General features: G+C 38.2%; 1 protein-coding gene across 4 annotated transcripts in view; it reads left to right on the top strand.

Moving 5' to 3' along the window:
* The window catches only part of LOC124979828 (ABC-type organic anion transporter ABCA8-like), a 70349-nt gene that overhangs the window by 38840 nt on the left and 10422 nt on the right, over nt 1-21087 (top strand). For all 4 annotated transcript variants that reach the window (XM_047544591.1, XM_047544593.1, XM_047544592.1 and 1 more), the window contains 11 exons: nt 644-842; nt 2135-2301; nt 7227-7360; nt 8085-8222; nt 10288-10395; nt 15224-15397; nt 15581-15694; nt 17577-17696; nt 18448-18513; nt 18965-19056; nt 20470-20590. In XM_047544591.1, the coding sequence (XP_047400547.1) occupies nt 644-842; nt 2135-2301; nt 7227-7360; nt 8085-8222; nt 10288-10395; nt 15224-15397; nt 15581-15694; nt 17577-17696; nt 18448-18513; nt 18965-19056; nt 20470-20590 (1433 nt within the window). The remainder of the gene's footprint in view (nt 1-643; nt 843-2134; nt 2302-7226; nt 7361-8084; nt 8223-10287; nt 10396-15223; nt 15398-15580; nt 15695-17576; nt 17697-18447; nt 18514-18964; nt 19057-20469; nt 20591-21087) is intronic.

Consider the following 21087-nt stretch of genomic DNA (forward strand, 5'->3'; position numbering starts at 1 on the left):
TGTGCATTTCTGGGTGTGCTTTCTGAGGTTTTGGGTCAGGCTTATTTTAAAAGTATCACACAGTGGGCATCGTCCTGGGCACCTAGAGATGGTAGAGAATGGGCAAAGGCAAAAGAATGCAGCCTCAGACACTGAACACATCTTAAATCTCTCCAGTAATGACAATTTATAATTGACCCCCAGGCGGGTAGCTAATCATTCAGAGCTCACTCCCAGTGTGTAGCATGTCAATCTGTGGCATGTCAATCTGTGGCATGTCAATCTGTAGCATGTCAATCTGTGGCATGTCAATCTGTGGCATGTCACTCTGTTCTCTAGGTGAACGCACAGAAGAAAGATTGCTCCCTTTACTAAATTTGCACATGACACCTAGGCACTAAAATGACCTTGCACTTTTATCTGATCGCTCTAATGTACAGTGTAATTTCAAAGTATCTAAGAACTCCTCTCCACTCCTTTTTTGTTGTTGTTGTTCAAAAAATGAATCTTTTAAATATTTCCCTAGCTGAAGGCAGCAGCCAGTGAAGCCACGTCTAGAATAATGTAAAAGACTCAAACTACCGTAAAACAAACTCATGCGGTGGGCTTAATAATACACGTCTGAAGTGGGATTTATCGAATTGCTTCTCTTGTGTTTTTGCAGATGTCGACATTCTAGGAGAAGCGCAGGTGGAAAGAGCCGGGGACACTGAAAGACTTGTTGAGATGGAACAAATCCTCTCTTCACTTCCGGAGAAGAGTGAGAAAGCAGGGGGCGTGGCTCTCTGGGCGCGACAAATCGGTGCAATCGCAAAGGTTCGTTTCCTGAAGCTGAAGCACGAAAGAAAAGCTCTTCTATCACTGTGAGTATCAGAGGGCCACGGAGTTTTTTTCCTTAGCGAATGTATGAAAAATAACTAAGGCGTAAAACCAACAGAAAAAGTGAAAATAATTTTAAGATCCCTGTGTCTTCAAAACTGGATAAAGTATAATACTTATTTAATCCGTGGTCCTAGTAGTTTTCTATTAAGGGACTAATGGGTGGAATGTTCCAGAGACAATTCTAGAGGAAAGGTTAAATGATGTGAGCTTCCCTGTACTATTTCCTCTCATTCTAATGTCACTATGAAAGGTGACAGACACATTGGGAAAGGGATCCTCTTTCCCAGGATCCATATCCTAGTGCCCTGTTTTATTGAGATGCTGTGTGGTTATTCTACTGGCTTTTTCCCTAAACATTGAGATTCTCCTCCAGTCTTTATAAATAGTTGACTCTTCATTCCCACTCTGTGCATAACAGACACCATCCCTGCTCCTGAGACCCCCATTACGTCCTTCTGCTACCCTGACACCCCTGGTACCTGGGCTGTCAATCAACGCCTTGTCTCTAAACACTGTATTTTGCTTTAGAAATAAAGAGATAGGTAGCCTGCCACACAAGTGTATCTCAGCAAATACTTGCTAAACACATCAGTAATGAGAATTTGAGCATGATTTAAGAAAAGTCTTCAATATTATTGAGCATGATCTAAGAAAAATCTTCACTATGAACCTGGAAACACTGCATAACACTCAGAGAGAGTGAAGAATTGAAGGCAAGTCAGTCATTTTGCTGCTGCCAGAGAGAATGTAATTATAAATTAAGGATGGAGAAAGGTTTCGAAGTAAGAAACAGAATGAGAGTATAAGAAGATTTTTCGATTTGAATCTGAATGGAGAATATAGGAAAATAAAGAGTAAAATACAAAAATTTGAGCCTGTAAACTAAAGAAATCATGTCACTAACAACAAGTAGGGACCGTGGGAAGAGGAGTGGACGTGAAGAAAGTCGTGGGCGAGGTGTTGGGCACTGGCAAGCAAAGAGCAGAGCCTCACTCTGGAGCTTGGAAGGCAGGTGGGATCGGAGCATGAGAGACAGGACACACGGAGGGGCACAGGCTACACAATGGCCAGAGCAAGGGGAGTGACCACAGGATGAATCTACAGTTTATCCCCTCCAGTTAAGGAGGAAAAAGGATGGACTGCTCAAGAAATGAGGCCAAGAGCTGTGTTTCATTTTCACAATTTCCTGAACCCATTACGTTCTCATCTGCTCAGACCATTCTGAACAACTAGGAATCGATGGTGTTCACATCGGCAGTTTTATCCCCTGCAGGCTGTTGATTCTGGTGGTTGGATTTGCCCCTGTTCTTTTGGACTACATCTTGATGAAAGTCTATCAGAACGGTTACACTTGGGAACTGTGTCCTCATTTGTACTTCCTTGCTCCTGGACAACAGCCACACGACCCTCTCACTCGATTATTGATCATTAATAAGACAGGTAATGATGGGTTTCAAATGTAGTATGTATTCATGTATTAAAAATTTATTCTTAAATTGTTGTATAATATTCTGTAGTAGAGATACACCTCATTTTCTTAGTCACCCATCAGCAGATGGATAATTCCCCCCATTAATTGGTTATTATAGATAATGCTTTTAAAAATGTTGATCTATAAGTTTTTGTGTGAACATATGGATTCATTTCTTTGGGACATCATCCTAGGAATAAAATTGTTGGGTTATAAGATGATTATGTTTAACCTTTTAAGGATGTCCAAGCTATTTTTTTATTGTTTGTTCTATTTAGTGATACATGACAGCAAAATGCATTTTGATTCATTGTACACAAATGGAGTACAACTTTCATTTCTATAGTTATAAATGATGTAGAGTCACACCATTCATCTAGTCATACATGTACATAGGGTAATGATGTTTGTCTCATTCCAACATCTTTCCTTTCCCCTCTCTCAGCCCCTCCCCTCATTACACTCTACACAATCCAAAATTCCTCCATTCTTCCCTAACCACCAACCCCTGCCCCCCCATTATATATCAGCACCCGCTTATCAGAGAGAACATTTGGCCTTTGGTTTTTTGGTATTGGCTTATCTCACCTAGCATAATATTCTCTAACTCCATCCTTTTACCTGCAAATTCCATAATTTTATTCTTCTTTACAGAGAATAATATTTCATTGTGTATATATACCAGTTTCTTTATCCATTCATCTATTGAAGGGCATCTAGGCTGGTTAATCAATCTAACTATTGTGAATTGAGCTTCTATAAACTTTGATGTGGCTGTGTCACTGTAATATGCTGATTTTAAGTCCTTTGGGTATAAACCAAGGAGTGGGATAGCTGGGTCAAATGGTGGTTCCATTCCAAGTTTTCTAAGGAATCACCACATCATTGGGATTTGAATTGGAATTGCAGTGAATCTGTGTAGTGCTTTTGGTAGTATGACCATTTTGACAATATTAATTCTGTTTACCCAAGAACATGGGAGATCTTTCCATCTTCTAAGATTTTTTTTAATTTCTTTCTTTAGTGTTCTGTAGTTTTCACTGTAGAGGTCTTTCAATTCCTCTGTTAGGTTGATTACCAAGTTTGTTTTTTTTTTTTTTTGAGGCTATTGTGAATGGAGTAGTTTTCCTAATTTCTCTTTCAGAGGATTCATCACTTATGAATAGAAATGCATTCGAATTATAAGTGTTAATTTTATATCCTGCTACTTTGCTGAATTCATGTACTAGTTCTAGAAGTTTTCTGGTGGAATTTTTTGGATCCTCTAAATATAGAATCATGGCATTGGCAAACAGTGATAGTTTGAGTTCTTCTTTTCCTATTCATACCCATTTAGTTTCTTGGTCTCTTTAATTGCTCTGGCTAGAGTTTCAAGGACATTGTGGGGTAGAAGTGGTGAAAGAGGGCATCCCTGTCTTATTACAGTTTTCAGAGGGAATGTTTTCAGTTTTTCTCCATTTAGAATGATGTTGGCCTTGGGTTTAGCATAGATAGCCTTTATAATGTTGAGATATGTTCCTACTGTGCCTATTTTTTCTAGTATTTTTAGGCATGAAGTCGTGCTATATTTTATCAGATGCATTTTCTGTTTCTATTGAAATGATCATATGATTCTTAACTTTAAGTCTATTGATGTGATGAATTATATTTATTGATTTACATATACTAAACCAACCTTGCATCCCTGGAATGAACCCCACTTGATCGTGATGCACTACTTTAAAATATGTTTTTGTATGCGATTTGCCAGAATTTTGTTAAGAATTTTTACATCTATGTTCATCAGGGATATTGGTCTGAAGTTTTCTCTCCTTGATGTGTCCTTGTCTGGTTTTGGTATCAGGGTGATACTAACTTCTTAGAATGGGTTTGGAAGGGTTTCCTCCTTTTCTGTTTCATGAAATACTTTGAGGAGTATTGATATTAGTTCTTCTTTTTAAAGGTCTTGTAGAACTTGGCTGAGAATCTGTCTGGTCCCAGGCATTTCTTGGTTGATAGGCTTTTGATGGTTTCTTCTATGTCATTGCTTGAAATTGATCTGTTTAAATTGCGTGTGTCTTCCCAATTCAGGTTGGGTGGATCATATGTCTCTAGAAATCTATTGATGTCTTTGAGATTTTCTATTTTGTTGAAGTATAGATTTTCAAAATAACTTCTAATTATATTTTATATTTCAATAGTGTCTGTCATGATATTTCCTTTTTCATCACAAATTTTAGTAATTTGAGTTTTCTCTCTTTGTTAGTGTGGATAAGGATTTATCAATTTTGTTTATTTTTTCAAAGAACTCACTTTTTGTTTTGTCAATTTTTTCAATTGTTTCTTTTGTTTCAATTTTATTGATTTCAGCTCTGATTTTAATTATTTCCTGTCTTCTACTACTTTTGGTGTTGATCTGTTCTTCTTTTTCTAGGGCTTTGAGATGTAATGTTAGGACATTTGTTTGTTGACTTTTTATTCTTTTATTGAATGAGTTCAATGCAATGAATTTTCCTCTTAGTACTGCTTTCATAGTGTCTCAGAGATTTTGATATGTTGTATCATTATTCTCATTTACTTCTAAGAATTTTTTTTTATCTCCTCCTCAGAGTCTTCTGCTATGCATCATTCAGTAGCATATTATTTAGTCTCCAGGTGTTGGAGTAGTTTGTATTTTTTTTTTTTAAGCTGTAGTTGGCAGGTTTTTTTTTTTTTTTATTGTCAACAAATGGGATACATGTTGTTTCTCTATTTGTACATGGCGTAAAGGCATACCATTTGTGTAATCATAAATTTACATAGGGTAATGTTGTTTGTGTATTTTTTATTTTATCATTGATTTCTAATTTCATCCATTATGATACGATAGAATGCAAGGTAGTATCTCTAATTTTTTTTTGTATTTGCTAAGAGCTGCTTTGTGGCATAACATATGGTCTATTTAGAGAAGGATCCATGTGCTGCTGAGAAAAAAGTCTATTTGCTCATTGATGGATGGAATATTCTATATATGTCTGTTAAGTCTAAATTATTGATTGCATTATTGAGTTCTATGATTTCTTTGTTCAATTTTTGTTCGGAAGATCTATTCAGTGGTGAGAGAGGTAAATTAAAGTCACCCAGTATTATTGTGTTGTAGTTCATTTGATTCCTGAAATTGAGAAGGGTTTGTTTAACGTATATAGACGCTCCATTATTTGGGGTATAAATATTTATGATTGTTAGGTCTTGTTGATTTATGTTTCCTTAAGCAGTATGAAATGTCCTTCATTATCCCTTACTAGTAACTTTGTCTTGAAGTCCACTTTATCTGACATGAAGATGGAAACCCCTGCTTTTTTACTGAATCCATATGCGTGATATGTTTCTTCCCATTCTTTCACCTTCAGTCTGTGGATGTCTTTTCCTATGAGATAGGTCTCTTGAAGGCAGAATATTGTTGGGTTTTTTTTTTTTTTTTTAATTCAACCTACCAGTCTTTGTCATTTGATTAATGAGTTTAGGCCATTACCATTCAGGGTTATTATTGAGTTATGATTTGTATTCCCAGTCATTTTGGCTTATTTACATTGTTGTTTTTCATTTCCTCTTCATGAAATATTTGCTGAGAATGTTCTGTAGTGCCAGCTTTCTATTTGTAAATTCTTTTAACTTTTGTTTATCATGGAAGTTTTTAATTTCATCATCAAATCTGAAGGTTAGTTTTGCTGGGTATAAGATTCTTGGTTGGCATCCATGTTCTTTCAGAGCTTAAAATATGTTTTTCCAGGCCCTTCTAGCTTTTAGGGTCTAGACTGAGAAATCTGCTGATATCTGTATTGATTTCCCCTATAATCTGAGGTTTTTCTCTCCCATCCTTTAAAATTCTATCTTTATTTTGTATGTTGGGCATTTTCATTAGAATGTGCCTGAGTGTGGGTCTGTTGTAATTTTATACATTTTGGTATCCTGTAAGCTTGTTATATTTGATTTTCCATTTCATTCTTCAGGTTTGGGAAATTTTCTGACACTATGTCATTGAATAGATTCTTCATTCCTTTGGTTTGTATCTCTGTGCCTTCTCCAATTCCAATAATTCTTAAATTTGGTCTTTTCATGTTAGCCCATAACTATTGGAGGTTCTGTTCATGATTTCTTACCATAATCTCCAAACTATTTTTCAAAGTAAAAAACTTTATATTCACACCAGAGTTATAATTCCCACATATCCTTGTGAACATTCATTATTTCCTGTCTTTTCATTACATCCATCACAGGGTGTCTAGTGAAAAGCTTGCTAATGGCTAATGGTGTTGAACATCTTTTCATGTGCTTACTGACTTGTTCAGAGAATTGTTCTTACCAAGTTTTAGCAGATTTGCTTGCATAAATATTTCTTCATTTTATGTATACCCTTGGAACAGTTTCCAGAGATTTTTAACTAGCTGGGCTTTTTTTTTTAGTAATTTTTATAGTTATGTTTGTTCTGGATAGAGGGCCATGGAGTCCCTCATTAACCACCATTCTGCAGGTTGCTTTCCTGCAGAAACATTTTGAAATTCAGTTAGTAGTCTTGTAATAGGGAAATGAGTTTTAGTAAATTTGATGGTTAGTTAATAGAAATTATCTGTCACTCAACTCTTCATTGCAAGATTCTAGGCGAAATCAAAACCAAAACCAAAAACTATTTCAAAAGTCATATGGTATTTTAAAAGATTTATATACTATCAATGAGCATAAGCAAATAATCATGTGAAGTGAACTCCTTGAGAAATGCATAGATTCTAAATTCACGATAGCAAGCTCGTTATCAGGTGGAAAATATCCTCCCAGGCCATATTACAGTAAATGACATTAATTGTCATTGATTGTAACAACTACGCACATTGACATTGATTTTTTTCAGTTTGTAAATGTCTGTTACATTACACCTTAGGGGCAAGCATTGATGACTTTGTACATGCTGTGGAGCACCAGAACATAGCTGTGGAGGTGGATGCAGCTGGAGCTAGAAATGGCATAGATGACCCGTCTTATAATGGAGCCATTGTAGTGTCTGGTAATGAAGAGGTATGCTGGTCTCTGTTTAGTAATTTTACCAAAGGTGTGGGAAGCTAACATAATATTAATATACTCCAGTCTCCAATTTAAGAATTGAAAATGAAAAACAAGTACTGTTTCATTTATTACTTAGCAAATTATATTCATTGGTATAATACATGATAAATTTGTACATCTATCATTGTTTACCAACACAAACTATATATATTAGCAAAATACATACTGTAGAAATACCCCTTGTCAAGTGTACATTTAAGTGGAAGAAATCCATATTTTCTCTCAAGGAGTTTCTCAAACATATATCTGGAACTTCTGATTCATTCTTAAACGATTAACATCCAATAGCTGATTCTAGCATTAAGCAAGACAGTGGTGTCCTGAAAATCAAATGCATGATTTTTTTTACTACATACATGTTTTCTTATACTAATATTTGTTCTTATTTCCACAGTGTTTTTTTGTTTGTTTGTTTGTTTTTAAAGTGTTTGTGAATTTTTAAAAATTATCTGGCACCACATTAAAAACATAAACTTGGGACTGAACATGTGACTCAGTGTTAGAGCATTTGCCTAGCATGTGTGAGGCACTGGTTCCATGCCCAGCACTGAGAAAACATAAAACAGAAACAAAAACAAAAGGTTTAAAAAGTGATCTCAAATGAAAGTGTTAAATTTTGACTTCTATGGGTAAAAAACAAAGATCTTTGTAATTTATAAACTTGCCTGTGTTTTAGAAATACAACTTTTCATTAGCATGCAATACCAAAAGACTGAATTGCTTCCCGGTTCTCATGGATATTGTTAGTAACGGGCTACTTGGAATGGTTACTCCGTCAGCACATATTCAGACTGACAGCAGCACATTTTTGGGGGTAAGTATATAACTCTATGTACTCTCCTCCCAGATCATGCTTTTAAGTGCTGGAACTTTATTCTTGGTGAGTGAACCACTGTGTTATATATTAACATTTGGATTCATGCTGTTTCTGCAGCTTTGGAAAATCAAATTGCTTTTCAGAGTTTGAGTTTTTTTAAACTGCAGAGTAGAACTAACAAGACATTTTCCCAAGAAAAGATGAAATAACAAAAATGAAATTGTGTGGCATTGTGACTAGCAAAAAGTTAATGAACTAGCAGAAGGAAGGAGGTACCAGAGGAAAGAAGACAGGAAGGAAGGCAGGAAGCAAGAAGGGGTGAAGTTTTTACCACTTTAAGAAATGCTACAAAAGAAGAGAATTCAGGACAAAGTTCAGCCTAGAATTGCATACTGTCTACGTTAGAATCATGCCAGTTTCTTGTCCAAAGTATTCATTCTTTTGGCCTCCCCTACACCTACCAGATAAGTTTTCCCAAATATGGACCAAAAAATTCCTATTTCTGAACAAAGGCCCAGGAGATTGGAATACATACAGCCTGTTAAATTTGGAAAACAGAGTACCTATCACAGTTTGTAATGATTTGTTTATTTCATAAATATATTTCACCCCTTTGGAAATACAGGGATCGTGTATTTTTCAAACACCTGCATATAAATACCTTGTACCTAGGAAAAGACTTAGAACATAATAAGTACTAAATAAGTTATTTGTTAAACACATACATGAATGCAAGTGATCCTCAAATTGTTTACATCTCACGCAACTCTAGTGTTTTATGACAACATCGATGGACATTGTTCATTTACCTATTTTTATATAGAATGAACCACATATCCATCAATATTTTCATATGCTTAACAAAGATCTTGTGTCACCTTCTTATACCATCTCATTGTGTGCTCAGGAAATAAAGATGTCTTTCATTAAGGGTGTTTAAGGAATTCAATAATTAAAGCAGAAGGTTTTAGTCATGGTTCAAGCATTAATTAATTTCAGAATGTGTGCTATGTATGGTTCATTTAACCTTTAATGACTGTGAAGGTCTTTTCAACTTTCTAAAAGCAGGATACCATAATTTAGCAAATTCCCTCTCTGAGGGCTTCCTGTTTTATCTAGAATGAGTCTAATACCAGCCAGCTAGTTTACCTTTTATTTGTGTACCCACAGATTTACTTTAATCCATATCTCCAGCAGCTCATTTTATGGCTATTCATATTTACCTTCTCATTGCCCCCAAAGCAAGAGCTACCTGGAGTTTCAGACCACCATGTCCTGTCCCACCCAGAATCAATGGATTCACACTGAGCCCTGACTGAGCCTGCACTTGGGGTGCTCGGGAAGCATTCTGACAGTAAATGTCATTCTCATGATTGATTTTGTGATGAGCAAGAGTCTTTCTGAGGACCAAGTTGAAGTCAACCAGGATCTGGTTATAGCTTCCTTCCGTAGTGTGCTCACACAACTGTGAATCATGAAAATAACATGCTCTGTCTTCCAGACGGGTTGCAAATATTCCATCCTTAAAGAGGGCCACAATCAGGAACAGCAATAAATTTTCTCTGGTGCTTTCTCTCTCCCTTCTAGTACTTCATCTCTACTTGTGAATCCTGAACCAATATCGATCTAGTCTCCTGATGTTTCTGGGATGACTTCTTACTAGCACAGGGATATGATTTTTGAGACAGGCTAGCACATTCTAAATAAGATCGGTTAGAAAATTGAAAGTGCTGAATGTGAATTATCGTTTATTACTCAGCATCTGAATAAGTTTTAGAAGGCTAAGGTAAGGAGCGGCCTAAAATCTTGCTGTTATTACTGTCCAACTGTGTGAGGCAATTAACACATGCATGTTCTTTGAATTGATTTCCTTACCTATAAATTTGAGTATGAAGCCCAAAGATTAAAAGTGAAGCTTCAAAGCTAGATAATGAAAGGACTGAGAATCTCAAAAGGGACCTGTGGCAGGATTACATTAAACTGATTAGTGTTTTAAAATTTTATTCCAGAAAATTAACTTAGAAATCACTCCTTCAGTTGGTTGTGCTCTTCACTTTTCCAGAACCTATGGAATATTCCATTTGAGTTCCTGGGATACACCATATTCTGGCTGATTTTGCTGTCCAGTTGTTCTCCTTACATTGCCATGAGCAGCATTGACGACTACAAGGTAATAATGAGTCACGGAAACTTCCAGTAAATTGTTTAATTAGATGCTAACAGCAATGTTAAGATTTTTCCATGAAGCTATTTATGCATATATAATTGAGCATTCAATTCAGGCTTAAATTCTATGGAATTAAAATAATAGGAAGTTTTATAAGTGGAAGTATAGGTGTATATAAATAAATAGATAATAGAGAATGATTCTAAAATTTGTACAGACATACAAAGAACCTAGAATAGACAAAATAACTTTGGGAAAGAAAAGCAAAAATTGACACAAACTTGTGCTTCTGACTTTAAGTCTCATTACAAAGTTATAGTATTTAAGAACGTGTTGTGTTAGTTAAGAATAATCAGGTAGATACATGAAATGGAATAACCATTTCAAAAGTAAATGCACACATAGGTCATCAGTTGATTTTCAATAAAACTGCCTAGAAGCTCACATGGGGCTGTTACCATCTAGGGGTGTTGGGCTCACTGACTCTGTTCAGTAAAGAATTGAAGAACAGGACACAGAGATAGCAAGCAAGCAGCAGGTTTATTGCAAAAGCCACAGGAGAAGGGGCCCCAGAGCCAGGTGTCTGGTGGGTTTGTTCTTTTTATGGTCTCTGGATTTCCAACTTTCCTCTTCTCCTCCCCTGTCCATGTGCTCCTAGCCGTCATTCACTGGTGACCCTCCGTCCATGTGTCTGTTTTAGTTTTTCTATTGAATCCCTGCTTAGGGGCACAGGTACAGAGTGTCTGTCTGATTGGGTCCCCACTTGTGTCCATGAGCACTTTGGTCAAGCAGGAAGCTGCCCTCCTTGGAAGGCCCTCCCCGTGCTCCTTTGTTCTGGCTCGACCCAATCTCCTCACCCACCTTCTCGTCCTGACGGCCTAAACCCTTCTATACCTCCTCTCAGGGCTAAGGCCAGGCTTTTCAGCAAATTGTGCTGGAACAGCTCGATACCAAAAATGGAAACAATGTTCTTAGCCCACACCTCACACCATACCCAAAGTTAATTTGAAATGAATCATAGACCCTGTGGTAGGCAAATGTTTCTTAGAAGAGAAAGAGGTAGTGTATACGAGAAAAGAAAAAAGATGATCTTGAATTTCATCAGAGTAAAAACCTTCTTTGTATAAATGCCAATAAGGGGGGGAATAAAGGTAAGTCACAGGCTGATAGAAAAATGTTCACATTACTTATGTATCTGACAAAAGATTTTCTACACAACATGAATATTGTTGAAATGACTGGGGAAATCAAGTTTTTAAGAATGTGATGAAACTAGAACCTCTCATGAGCAGCTGGTGACAACATGAATTGTACAATCACTTTGCAAAGCAGTTTGACTGTTTCTTGTAAAGTTAAAAATACACCTCTTGCTGCGACTCAGCAAATCTTCTAAGTACTCAAGAAAAAGAAGCTGGGAGTATTGGTGCGCACCCACAATCCGAGCGGCTCGGGAGGCTGAGACCTGACGATCAAAGTCAAACTCAGCAACTTAGATTGACCCTATTTCAAAATAAAATATAAAAAGGGCTGGGAGGATGTGATTCAGTGGTTAAGTGCCCCTGGGTTCAATCCCTAGTACTGAAAAATAAAAAAAAGAAAGAAAGAAAAAGAAATTCACATTGACTTGAACATTACTGTTCTCAGTAGCTTTATTCATACTAGTCAACAACTTGAAAAAAACAACTGCTCAAGATGTGAACTGGTAAATTCTGGTATGGTCATATGATGGAATATTATTTAGCAGTATAAAAGAAGAAAAAATAATAAACCCATTGGTGCAGAGGAATCTTAGAACCAAGAATGAAGACAGACACAAAGGAGGAAATTCTTAGGTAAAACTAACCAATTGTGACCAAAGGCAGGTTTATGTTTTTTTTGTAACCAGTAGTGAAGGTTCTTGAAAGGAGTGCAGGAAATTTGGGAGAAGGGTGGAAATTTGGGAGAAGGGTGGAAATGCTCCAGGCCTTGTGGAATATGTGCGTTCATCAAGCCTCAGGCAGCTGCATATCTAACATGTATGCTTATTCTTGTTTGAAAACTATACTTCAAAAAAGTTAATTAAAAGAGAGTGTTGAAATAAGAGGAGAGACATATTGGAAAAGTCAGCATTTAGAAACTGGAACTCCAGTGTTGAACCAACTATTTGTAAATTCTGATTCACACTCTTTCATTCATCCAAACGAATCTTTTCATTCATCCTACGAATCCCCCAAGCATCCTGCTAAAATGCTTCTGGTTCCGTAGCCAGGCTTTGAGTGGCAGTCAAGGAAGGGTGAGTTTACACGATCATCCCAGGCTACCTCGGGTTGGTTTGGCCACAGATGTCAACAGAATAACCTTTAACATTCCATTTTTGTGACTCTATTATGGAAAATCCACGAGACCTGGCAGAAGTACCCCTATTTACTCATTCTCACCTTCCTCTGCTTCATTTCCTGCCTCTCTCAATGAAGTTCAGTTGCCCAGGAAAAGAGAACAGGGCCCATGAAGTGATTCCCTTCAAGGGCGGAACCTGCAGGCATCCCAAGAAATGTCATTTACTGTGTGACATAGCAGTCGGGCGCTCTGGAGTTAATGTAGCCCAGACCTGAAAACTTCTCCGGTGGGAACCAGGAGAACTTTCTTTGGCTGTGCCACAACTTCACCATCCTTATCCTGAGACCTTGCCCATCATTTCTCTGTTCCTCTGGAGGGTCTTACCCCTCTGTGTCATCTAGATTTGGGGAATCCTCAGCTCTCAGCCTGGGCGTTCCTCTCATGATAGATGCTGTTGTTCCCCAGCTAAGCTCAGCTACTGCTAGGGTTTCAAGTCCTCTTACCTGCTGGTCACTCGCAGATTTGACTCCGTCCCGGCTCTCTGCTTTGACCTCTGTTTTGACCTCCAGACTCCCCTCTCAGCATTTCCATTGTAAGTATCACAGAGGTCTCAAACCTCACGCTTGCAAAACTGGATTGGTGATTTTCTTCAACATGTCACCCCTGGCTATTTTCTTGTTCGTCAACAGAAGTGCCAGGTGTTCAGTCACCCTCCAAGCCACCCAAGTTTGTCCTTCACTCCTCTCTTGCCTTCCCCCCTATCTAGTCACTCACCAAGTCCTGCTCCGTTTTCCCACCTGAATAACCTATGCAATGTTGGGAGACTTTGATATGAATTTTCAGGTCACATTGCAAATTGGTCAGGAGCATCCCCTAGTTCATCTGAGCCCACCAACACCTGAATTTAAAAGTTTTTTAAAATGAAAAAAAAAAAATTCCAGATTACTAGAATAGTTCAATTATAATTGTGCTAAAATGACATCAATTGACACGTAGTTTTAAAATACATAATGTTTTTTACAGTTTGATGAGAAATATAAATTGCATTTATATTTATGATTCTATTTATACCTATGTACATATACATACATATTTGGATGAGTAGTGAATATGTGAACGTGGACTATGGCAAAACTACCCTAACTTGTTTATTCAGATTAAAGCATAAAGCAATTATATACATATGATTATATGTGACATATGTGATTATATACTACTATATAAAATATATAAAATATAATACTACATTTAATGGGGTATAGTATACATATTATACATAATGCATAATTAAAACATACTTAATTATGCATAATGTATAATACTTAACATACTTAATTATGCATAATGTATAATACTAATAAAATATGATAATTAACATGATTCTAGCTTAATAATATATATTTTTAGCTTAATAATTTAATTACATAATTTATACCTGATATATAATATATGAATTTTATATAATTTATAACTAATACAGTGTCTATGGTAACTTTATGTTTATAATTACATATTGCTGTATGCATTATATGTAATAATTAATATATGAATTTTATATAATTTATAACTAATACAGTGTCTATGGTAACTTTATGTTTATAATTACATATTGCTGTATGCATTATATGTAATAATTATATACCTATTATATACTACTCTGTATAACCAACATTATCATATATTATGTGGGAATTTCTTATATAGTATATGTAAGGTATAAAGCCACCTTTCTCTCCCGCTACAGGAACCACCTGTCAATCTGCGTTATGCCTGCCTCTCCCTTTACAGGAACCCAGCCTCCCAACCCACCTGTCAATCTGCGTTACGCTGGCCTCTCCCATTACAGGAATTTCCGGCTTTCGTTGCCATAATCTTCCTGCTTCCCACATTACCATTCTAATATGTCATTGGTCCATCAGTCAGTCTGTAATAATTCTCCGCGATTGGTTCCTCCCAGCCCGGGAAATTCAGATAACTGAGGAGAAACCCTGCGCCATCTTCTTCTTTTCCTTTCCCCTTTTCCCCAAGCGGCACGATTTGTCCGCATAAAATAAAAGTTCCTCGTGTGGGACCTGTGTCTGCGGAGCGTTTTTCTGGGAGTTATCTCCGAACCAAAACTGCCCCTAACATCTGCCTAACAGTATATGGAATCATACAAGCCACATTTAATCATATGTGTTTCCTGTGGTATTTAAAGACTGTGTGGCATTCTAACACTACCTGGCACCTGTGTTACCTAGTGTAACTTCGCAGAGCGACAGAGACGGGACTCTGGTGGGAAGCGAGTGACCGAGGTGGGTGAGCTCTGCTCCCCGCTCCCGGCTACGTCTGGAGCTCACGGACCGTGCACTGCAGCCCTCTCGCCTCCGTTATTGAGTCTTTCACCAGCTCTGGCATCGGGGTCCTCCATCAACGCAGCAGACTGATATTCAGGTCCACAACTAATCCACGCCCTTTAGTCTGTCGCCATAATCCAGAACTAATGCCCTTTTCTCTCTGTGCTCTCTCCTAACAGAGCAGAATGAGGTCCCAGCTGCGGATTTCGGGCCTCTTTCCTTCCGCGTACTGGCTTGGGCAGGCACTGGTGGACATTCCCCTCTACTGCTTGATCTTCCTTTTTATGTATTTAATGGACTACACTTTAAACTTCCAAGAGACTATATTCACATTTATAAGTCATATTATTCAAGTAAGTGACAATATCCATAAAGCAAATGTCGTTTTCATTTCATTAAGGGATTTGAATATTCAAACCCTTTTCATTGGCAGTATGTTGTCATAAATGACCATCAAATCCCGTGCTGTAACAATGTTTTGGGGACTCAGTGTCTTCCTGGATTGCATTTGTCTTTAATACTCCTATTGATTTCAGATCCCGTGTGCTGTTGGTTACTCCATGTCCCTTATCTTCTTTACATATGTGATTTCATTCATCTTTCGAAAGGGGAGAAAAAATAGTGGTATTTGGTCATTTTGCTTCTTTGTCGTAAGTATGTTTCATGTGAACACTTATTTTACATATTTAATGTATGATTTGAGTTAACATTGTAAATTTCGACCTCAGGAGAATAAATCAACATCACAGTCTAAAATAGTTGACATTCTCTTCACCTATGGATCCTTTTCAAAATCTACATCTTTTCCCCATCTTAGTTCCATCTTGTCTATCTTTAAAAGCGGCCAAATTGTTTCTAGAATTATAAATTTTGAGCGAAAGGGAAGTTTGGAGATCTTCCACCTCTTTGTTTTCCTGCAAAAGAAGTAAATTCAAAGCTCTTCACAAACTTATGAGGCTCCACATTCCTCTACCAACATAATTAAATGTACTTCTCCAAATTCCCTACTAAAAATTAATTCCACAAGGCCACACTTCTTTTGTCTAAATCAGGAGGGAAAATTTGTGTAACTTATGAGTATCTATTATAATTTCCTGTGACTTCAGGAGGCAAAAAGGAAATTATTACTTCAATAAGTACCTATTGACTTCCACGGTGTGTCACAAATAAAGACTGATAATAGGAAAAAAATATTAAATAGAAAAAGAGTTCTCAAAGGATAGGCAGATAATAAATAGCCACTTATTAAAACCAGGTGATAAAAAAAGATTGCCTGCAGAGTTATTTTTCTACCTTAAAAGTCTGTTACACAATGGAGTAAGAGGCTTGCAGAAACCGGAGAGGGAGAGTGTTATCTATGAAAATGAAGGCAGAGGTTTTCTTTAGAAAGTGAGACCTAGCTGGGTGCAGTGGCCCACCCCTGTAATCCTAGCTGCTCAGGAGGCTAAGGTGGGAGGATTGCAAGTTTGAGGCCAACCTCAGCAACTTAGCAAGGCCCTAAGCAACTGACCTTGTCTCAAAATAAAAAATAAAAAGGTCTGGGGATGTGGCCCAGTGGTTAAGCACCCCTGGGTTTGATCCCCATTCCTCCCCACTCCCCCCACCAAAAGAGACAGTGAAACCTGAAGAAGAACAAGATTCAACACATACAGGGAAACGCGGTGACACCTGTAGATTAGGGTGAGCAGACCTGGAGGAGGGGACCCAGGCTTATCCTAGGAATACTCACTACCTGTGAGGCCTTGGATAGAAATCAAGGTGAAGGGCGGGCAGTCCTCATCATGGTGCACAAATTAGCACATGGCTGGCCTTAAATAATGTGCTCAGGAATTTATTCTCCAGGCTTCGAGAAGCCATGGATATCTCTAGCACAGAAAAAAAGACAATGAGAGATTAACCATTACGATATTCTTATAGCCCCCAAAAAATAAAATAAAAAATGGTCCCAGAGACAAAGAAATTAGAAGTGTAAAAATTTTAAGAAGCCCTTGCGAGGTTTTAGAGAAGACAAATCTGAGAGCTTGGGATGTTCCTGTGACTTTCTCTTGTCCCTGAATTTTGTGTTTTATACTTCTGCGTAAGCCACTCCAAGTGGTTCAGTGCTTACTTTTCTGCACTGAGATAGTTAACAGAAGCTTTCATTGTTGATGATATTGTTCCTGTTTTTCAGTTTTTCAGATTTTTCAAGTTTCAATTTTTCCCTATACCTATTGCTTATTTACTGTTTCGAATTTTACTCCCCAAAAGCAGCACATGCCAACTTTTTTTTTTTTTTTTTTACTATTCTGTAATGAAAACATTCTGCATATTGGGTTTTAGGTTTGTCCAGTCATGTCTCATTCATGATGCTTTAGACCCTAGGAATTTATCTATGTTGCTCAGAGAAAATGTAATGGACCCCTGTTGACTTCAGTTTGGGTGAGGAGGTTGGAGTTGATTCAAAATGCATTCTCTGTAGGATAAGCCGCGTCTCAATTTGGAACCCATATTGAGATCCGGAGTGATTAACACGCATATTTTTGTTTTCCTTAGGTCACCTTGTCCTCTGTGCTTATGTTTCTGTTGGAGATACCTGAAAGTAGTGTGCTATTTTGCATCGTCTTTTTAATACCACAAGCCACATTGATTGGCTGCCTGTTCTTATCTTATCATGTAAGTAACGCCTCTGTCTGTCCCAGCGTGCAGGAACTCATGATCAGCTGTGAAGGCGAGTCCGCGTTGGGCAGTGCAATAGGCGGAACATGCACAAAACTTAACATTTTCCACCTCGTGGATTCCAGCTGATTTTTCTCCCCAAGGGACAATGGGTTCCAGCTGACCTGTAATAGAAAATCTGGCCCTGGTTAAGGCACGGGCAGGAAGGGGATGGCTAGTGGAAAGAGAGCAGCCTTCACGATCGTTCTCCCAGGCACGCTGAGCTTTAGAAGCAAGTGAATCAGGTGCCCTTGACTTTTGAGTCTTCAAGGTTAGAGAAGCACCCAATGTGAATACAGTCCCTTTTTTTTCCTGACTAGGTGGTACAAAAGGAGGGAAGGAAGGAAGGAAGGGAGGGAGGGAGGGAGGTGCACAAGTGGAGAGGTACAATGGGGAAGGGAAGGGACGCCATGAAGAGGAACAGCAGGCATAGGAAGGCGTGTGACGCAGTGCAGTCTCTGTCCTGGGAGGCTAGCTCAGAGCCCAGGCACTTGACGATGGATAAATCCTATTGCTTCGAAGAAAAGCTCAGAGACCCCAGGAGGAAGGAGGTCAGGCTTCACTAGGCCATTTGGAATGGACACTTGACTGACGCTCTGGGGAAATCAGGGGAAATGTTAGCAGGGCTGTTTGGGGGTGATTCAAAGTGATGAGGATAAGATGCATGAAATGAAAAACTTCCTGTTTAACATTTTATTTCCTCTTGCAGCTTTTCACGTATGATATCTTTGATGACGAACCAAATAGTAGAGAAACTTTTCTGGTCTTCCTAATTGTAAGAGCACACTCTTCCTTAAAAATTATTGTGCTTTTTACTGTACTCAACAAATCTCAGTTCTTGAACATACCCTGGAGTTTTATTTTTTGTTGTTTTCTTGAAAGTGGAGATATAAATGTCTGTGGCCTATGAAGATTTAATGTTTAGACAGTCTGGGGCAATTATTTTTATAAGGATAAGCAGAGAACATAAAGTGCTTCTAAATTTTGAGAATACTGCAACTGAAATGATGTAGCAATATCACATCATTATAATTATTTCTGGTGCTTTTGTAAATAAGATTGAAAATTAATATAATAGTTTCCCAATCTACCTACTAGTTACTGGAAATTTGGAATGCTTTCCCTAAATACATCTGTGTAAAGTCCACTTACTCCTAGTTCCTCGCTGATACTAAAACCATGATCTTTTTGTGTTTCTAATTGTTCTTTTCTCTCTTTATTCCCAGCCCTTGCTTCATTTTATCATTTTTCTTTTTATTCTCCGATGTCTGGAATGGAAGTTTGGGAAGAAACCCATGGGAAAGGATCCCTTCTTCAGGTTGGAAGAAATCAAATGAATTCTTTTATTTCATTGATCAGTATTTTAAGATTTTTTCCATCATGAGTGAAGCGATCCATTAACAAAGACATGCCATGTGCCAGGATGGAATGGGGTAGGAACAAAACTCCAGTGAAAATAAAGATTGTACTCTAGTGGAGGAAACAGACCTGAAACATTAGCTAGGAGAATCTCCAGCCCAAGATGGTGGCTCACATCTGGAATCCCAGCTACTGGGGATGCTGAGACCAGAGGATCTTAAATTTGAGGCCAGTCTGGGTAATTTAGCAAGACCGTGATTGTCTCAAAATTAAAAAAATATATATATAAAAATAAAAAGGGATTGGGGCTCTGGGGTGGAACACTTGCCTAGTATGTGTGAGGCACTGGGTTTGATCCTCAGCACCACATATAAATAAATGAATAAAATAAAGGTCTATCAACATCTAAAGAATTTTTTTTAAAAAAGGGTGGGAATATAGCTCAATGGTAAAGCTCACCTGGGTTCAATCCCTAGGACTGAGCGGGAAGAAAAGGCTCTATCCGACACGGTGCTGTGGAGCTCTAGAGAAAGTTAAATTTGGCTGGCTCAGTTTCAGGAATAATAGATTTGAATGGATTGGTGGTTGGAGGAATGTCGTCCACCCTGGGAGAAGGAATAGCATGGTGAAGAGGCCAACGATAGCGATATCTATGCTCTGCTCCCTGCCCGGTAATTAGTGAGAAGGCAGATGGCGGATCACAAGTGGTTCAGTTACAGATGGGACTTAGAGGCAGAAACTTCTGTGAACCATTCAGGGATGCAATCGTGTCCTCTGTGTCTCCCATACCATTTAGGTTTCACTATTGCAGAGAGTTGGAAGGTGACTGCCTAAATGGAAGTCAAGGGAAGAGAGACTAGAACAGGATGAAGGCTGGGTGTGATGGTCCAGACGTGGGATGGGGAGAAAGTGAAAATACACACACTCAAAGAAACAGCCCAACTTCATGACAGACCAAGCACCTAACTTATATTTTCTGAACCAGTCCTGACTTCACATAGTCCAACTCATTTTCTGCACAAGAACATGATAACAATAACACATCAATGTCAAAGCTAAGGTTCCCAGAAAAATTGCACCCCCTTGAGCTGTGATATAAAAATCCTTTGTCAGGTAATAGGCTTCAGTGACCCACTGAAAAAGATAACATTTCTATAGCTATGTAGAATGGAAGATGCATAAGATGTCACTCAGTACAGTCCTGCTGTTGACAGAAGCAGGGAGCTTACAGAGGAGTAAGAGCTCACTGCACGGAAGGGAGGTGGCGATGGTTTGTTAACTGTGCAGGCTACTGGACGGTTAAAGAATGCCGGATTCTAAATACAAGGAGGAAGGCCAGAAACCAATTGTTAATGGATGTGTTTGACTCTAGAATTTCTCCAAGAAGCATTGATGTGCGTCAAAATCTAGAAGAGCCCGAAGGGGAAGATGAAGACGTTCAGATGGAAAGAGTGAGAACGGCTAATGCCTTGAATTCCACAGACGTCGATGAGGTAAAACATGTAAAGAGGTTATTTCATCAAATTATATGAACTTTTGGTAATGTGCCTGTCCACCAGTCTGGTTCTCAAATGCTTTGATTTTTCCTTCAGCCTTACATGAGGATGACTTCTTCTGTAGGCAGTCGCTATTTTCCCCATCTAATGGGCAGAATGAAAGCCAAGTTAGCTTTCTTTGTATTTCTTAGAGTGCATATAAAGCCAAGTGCAACTGAAATAATGAAAGCCTAGAGAGGCTTTCAGAAACCCAACAAAGCAATGCACATCTCTGCTTGTTGGAGAACGTCCATGGTACAAAATTCAGAGTCAAGTCCCAGCCAAGGCACATTCTTTTGTCCCCTGAGGATGAGACAGTCAAGTGCTTTTCTAGTTCTCTTTGCTCCTGATCTGAGGAGTCAGGCAGGCTCTATAAAATAATGTGCTCCTGAGTAGCTGCTTCTGTAGGAGAGGAAAATGACATTGTTTCTTCTCCAAGATTGCAAGTCTAGAAG

Source organism: Sciurus carolinensis, chromosome 3, assembly GCF_902686445.1.
Source record: "Sciurus carolinensis chromosome 3, mSciCar1.2, whole genome shotgun sequence".
Taxonomy (NCBI): Eukaryota; Metazoa; Chordata; class Mammalia; order Rodentia; family Sciuridae; genus Sciurus; species Sciurus carolinensis.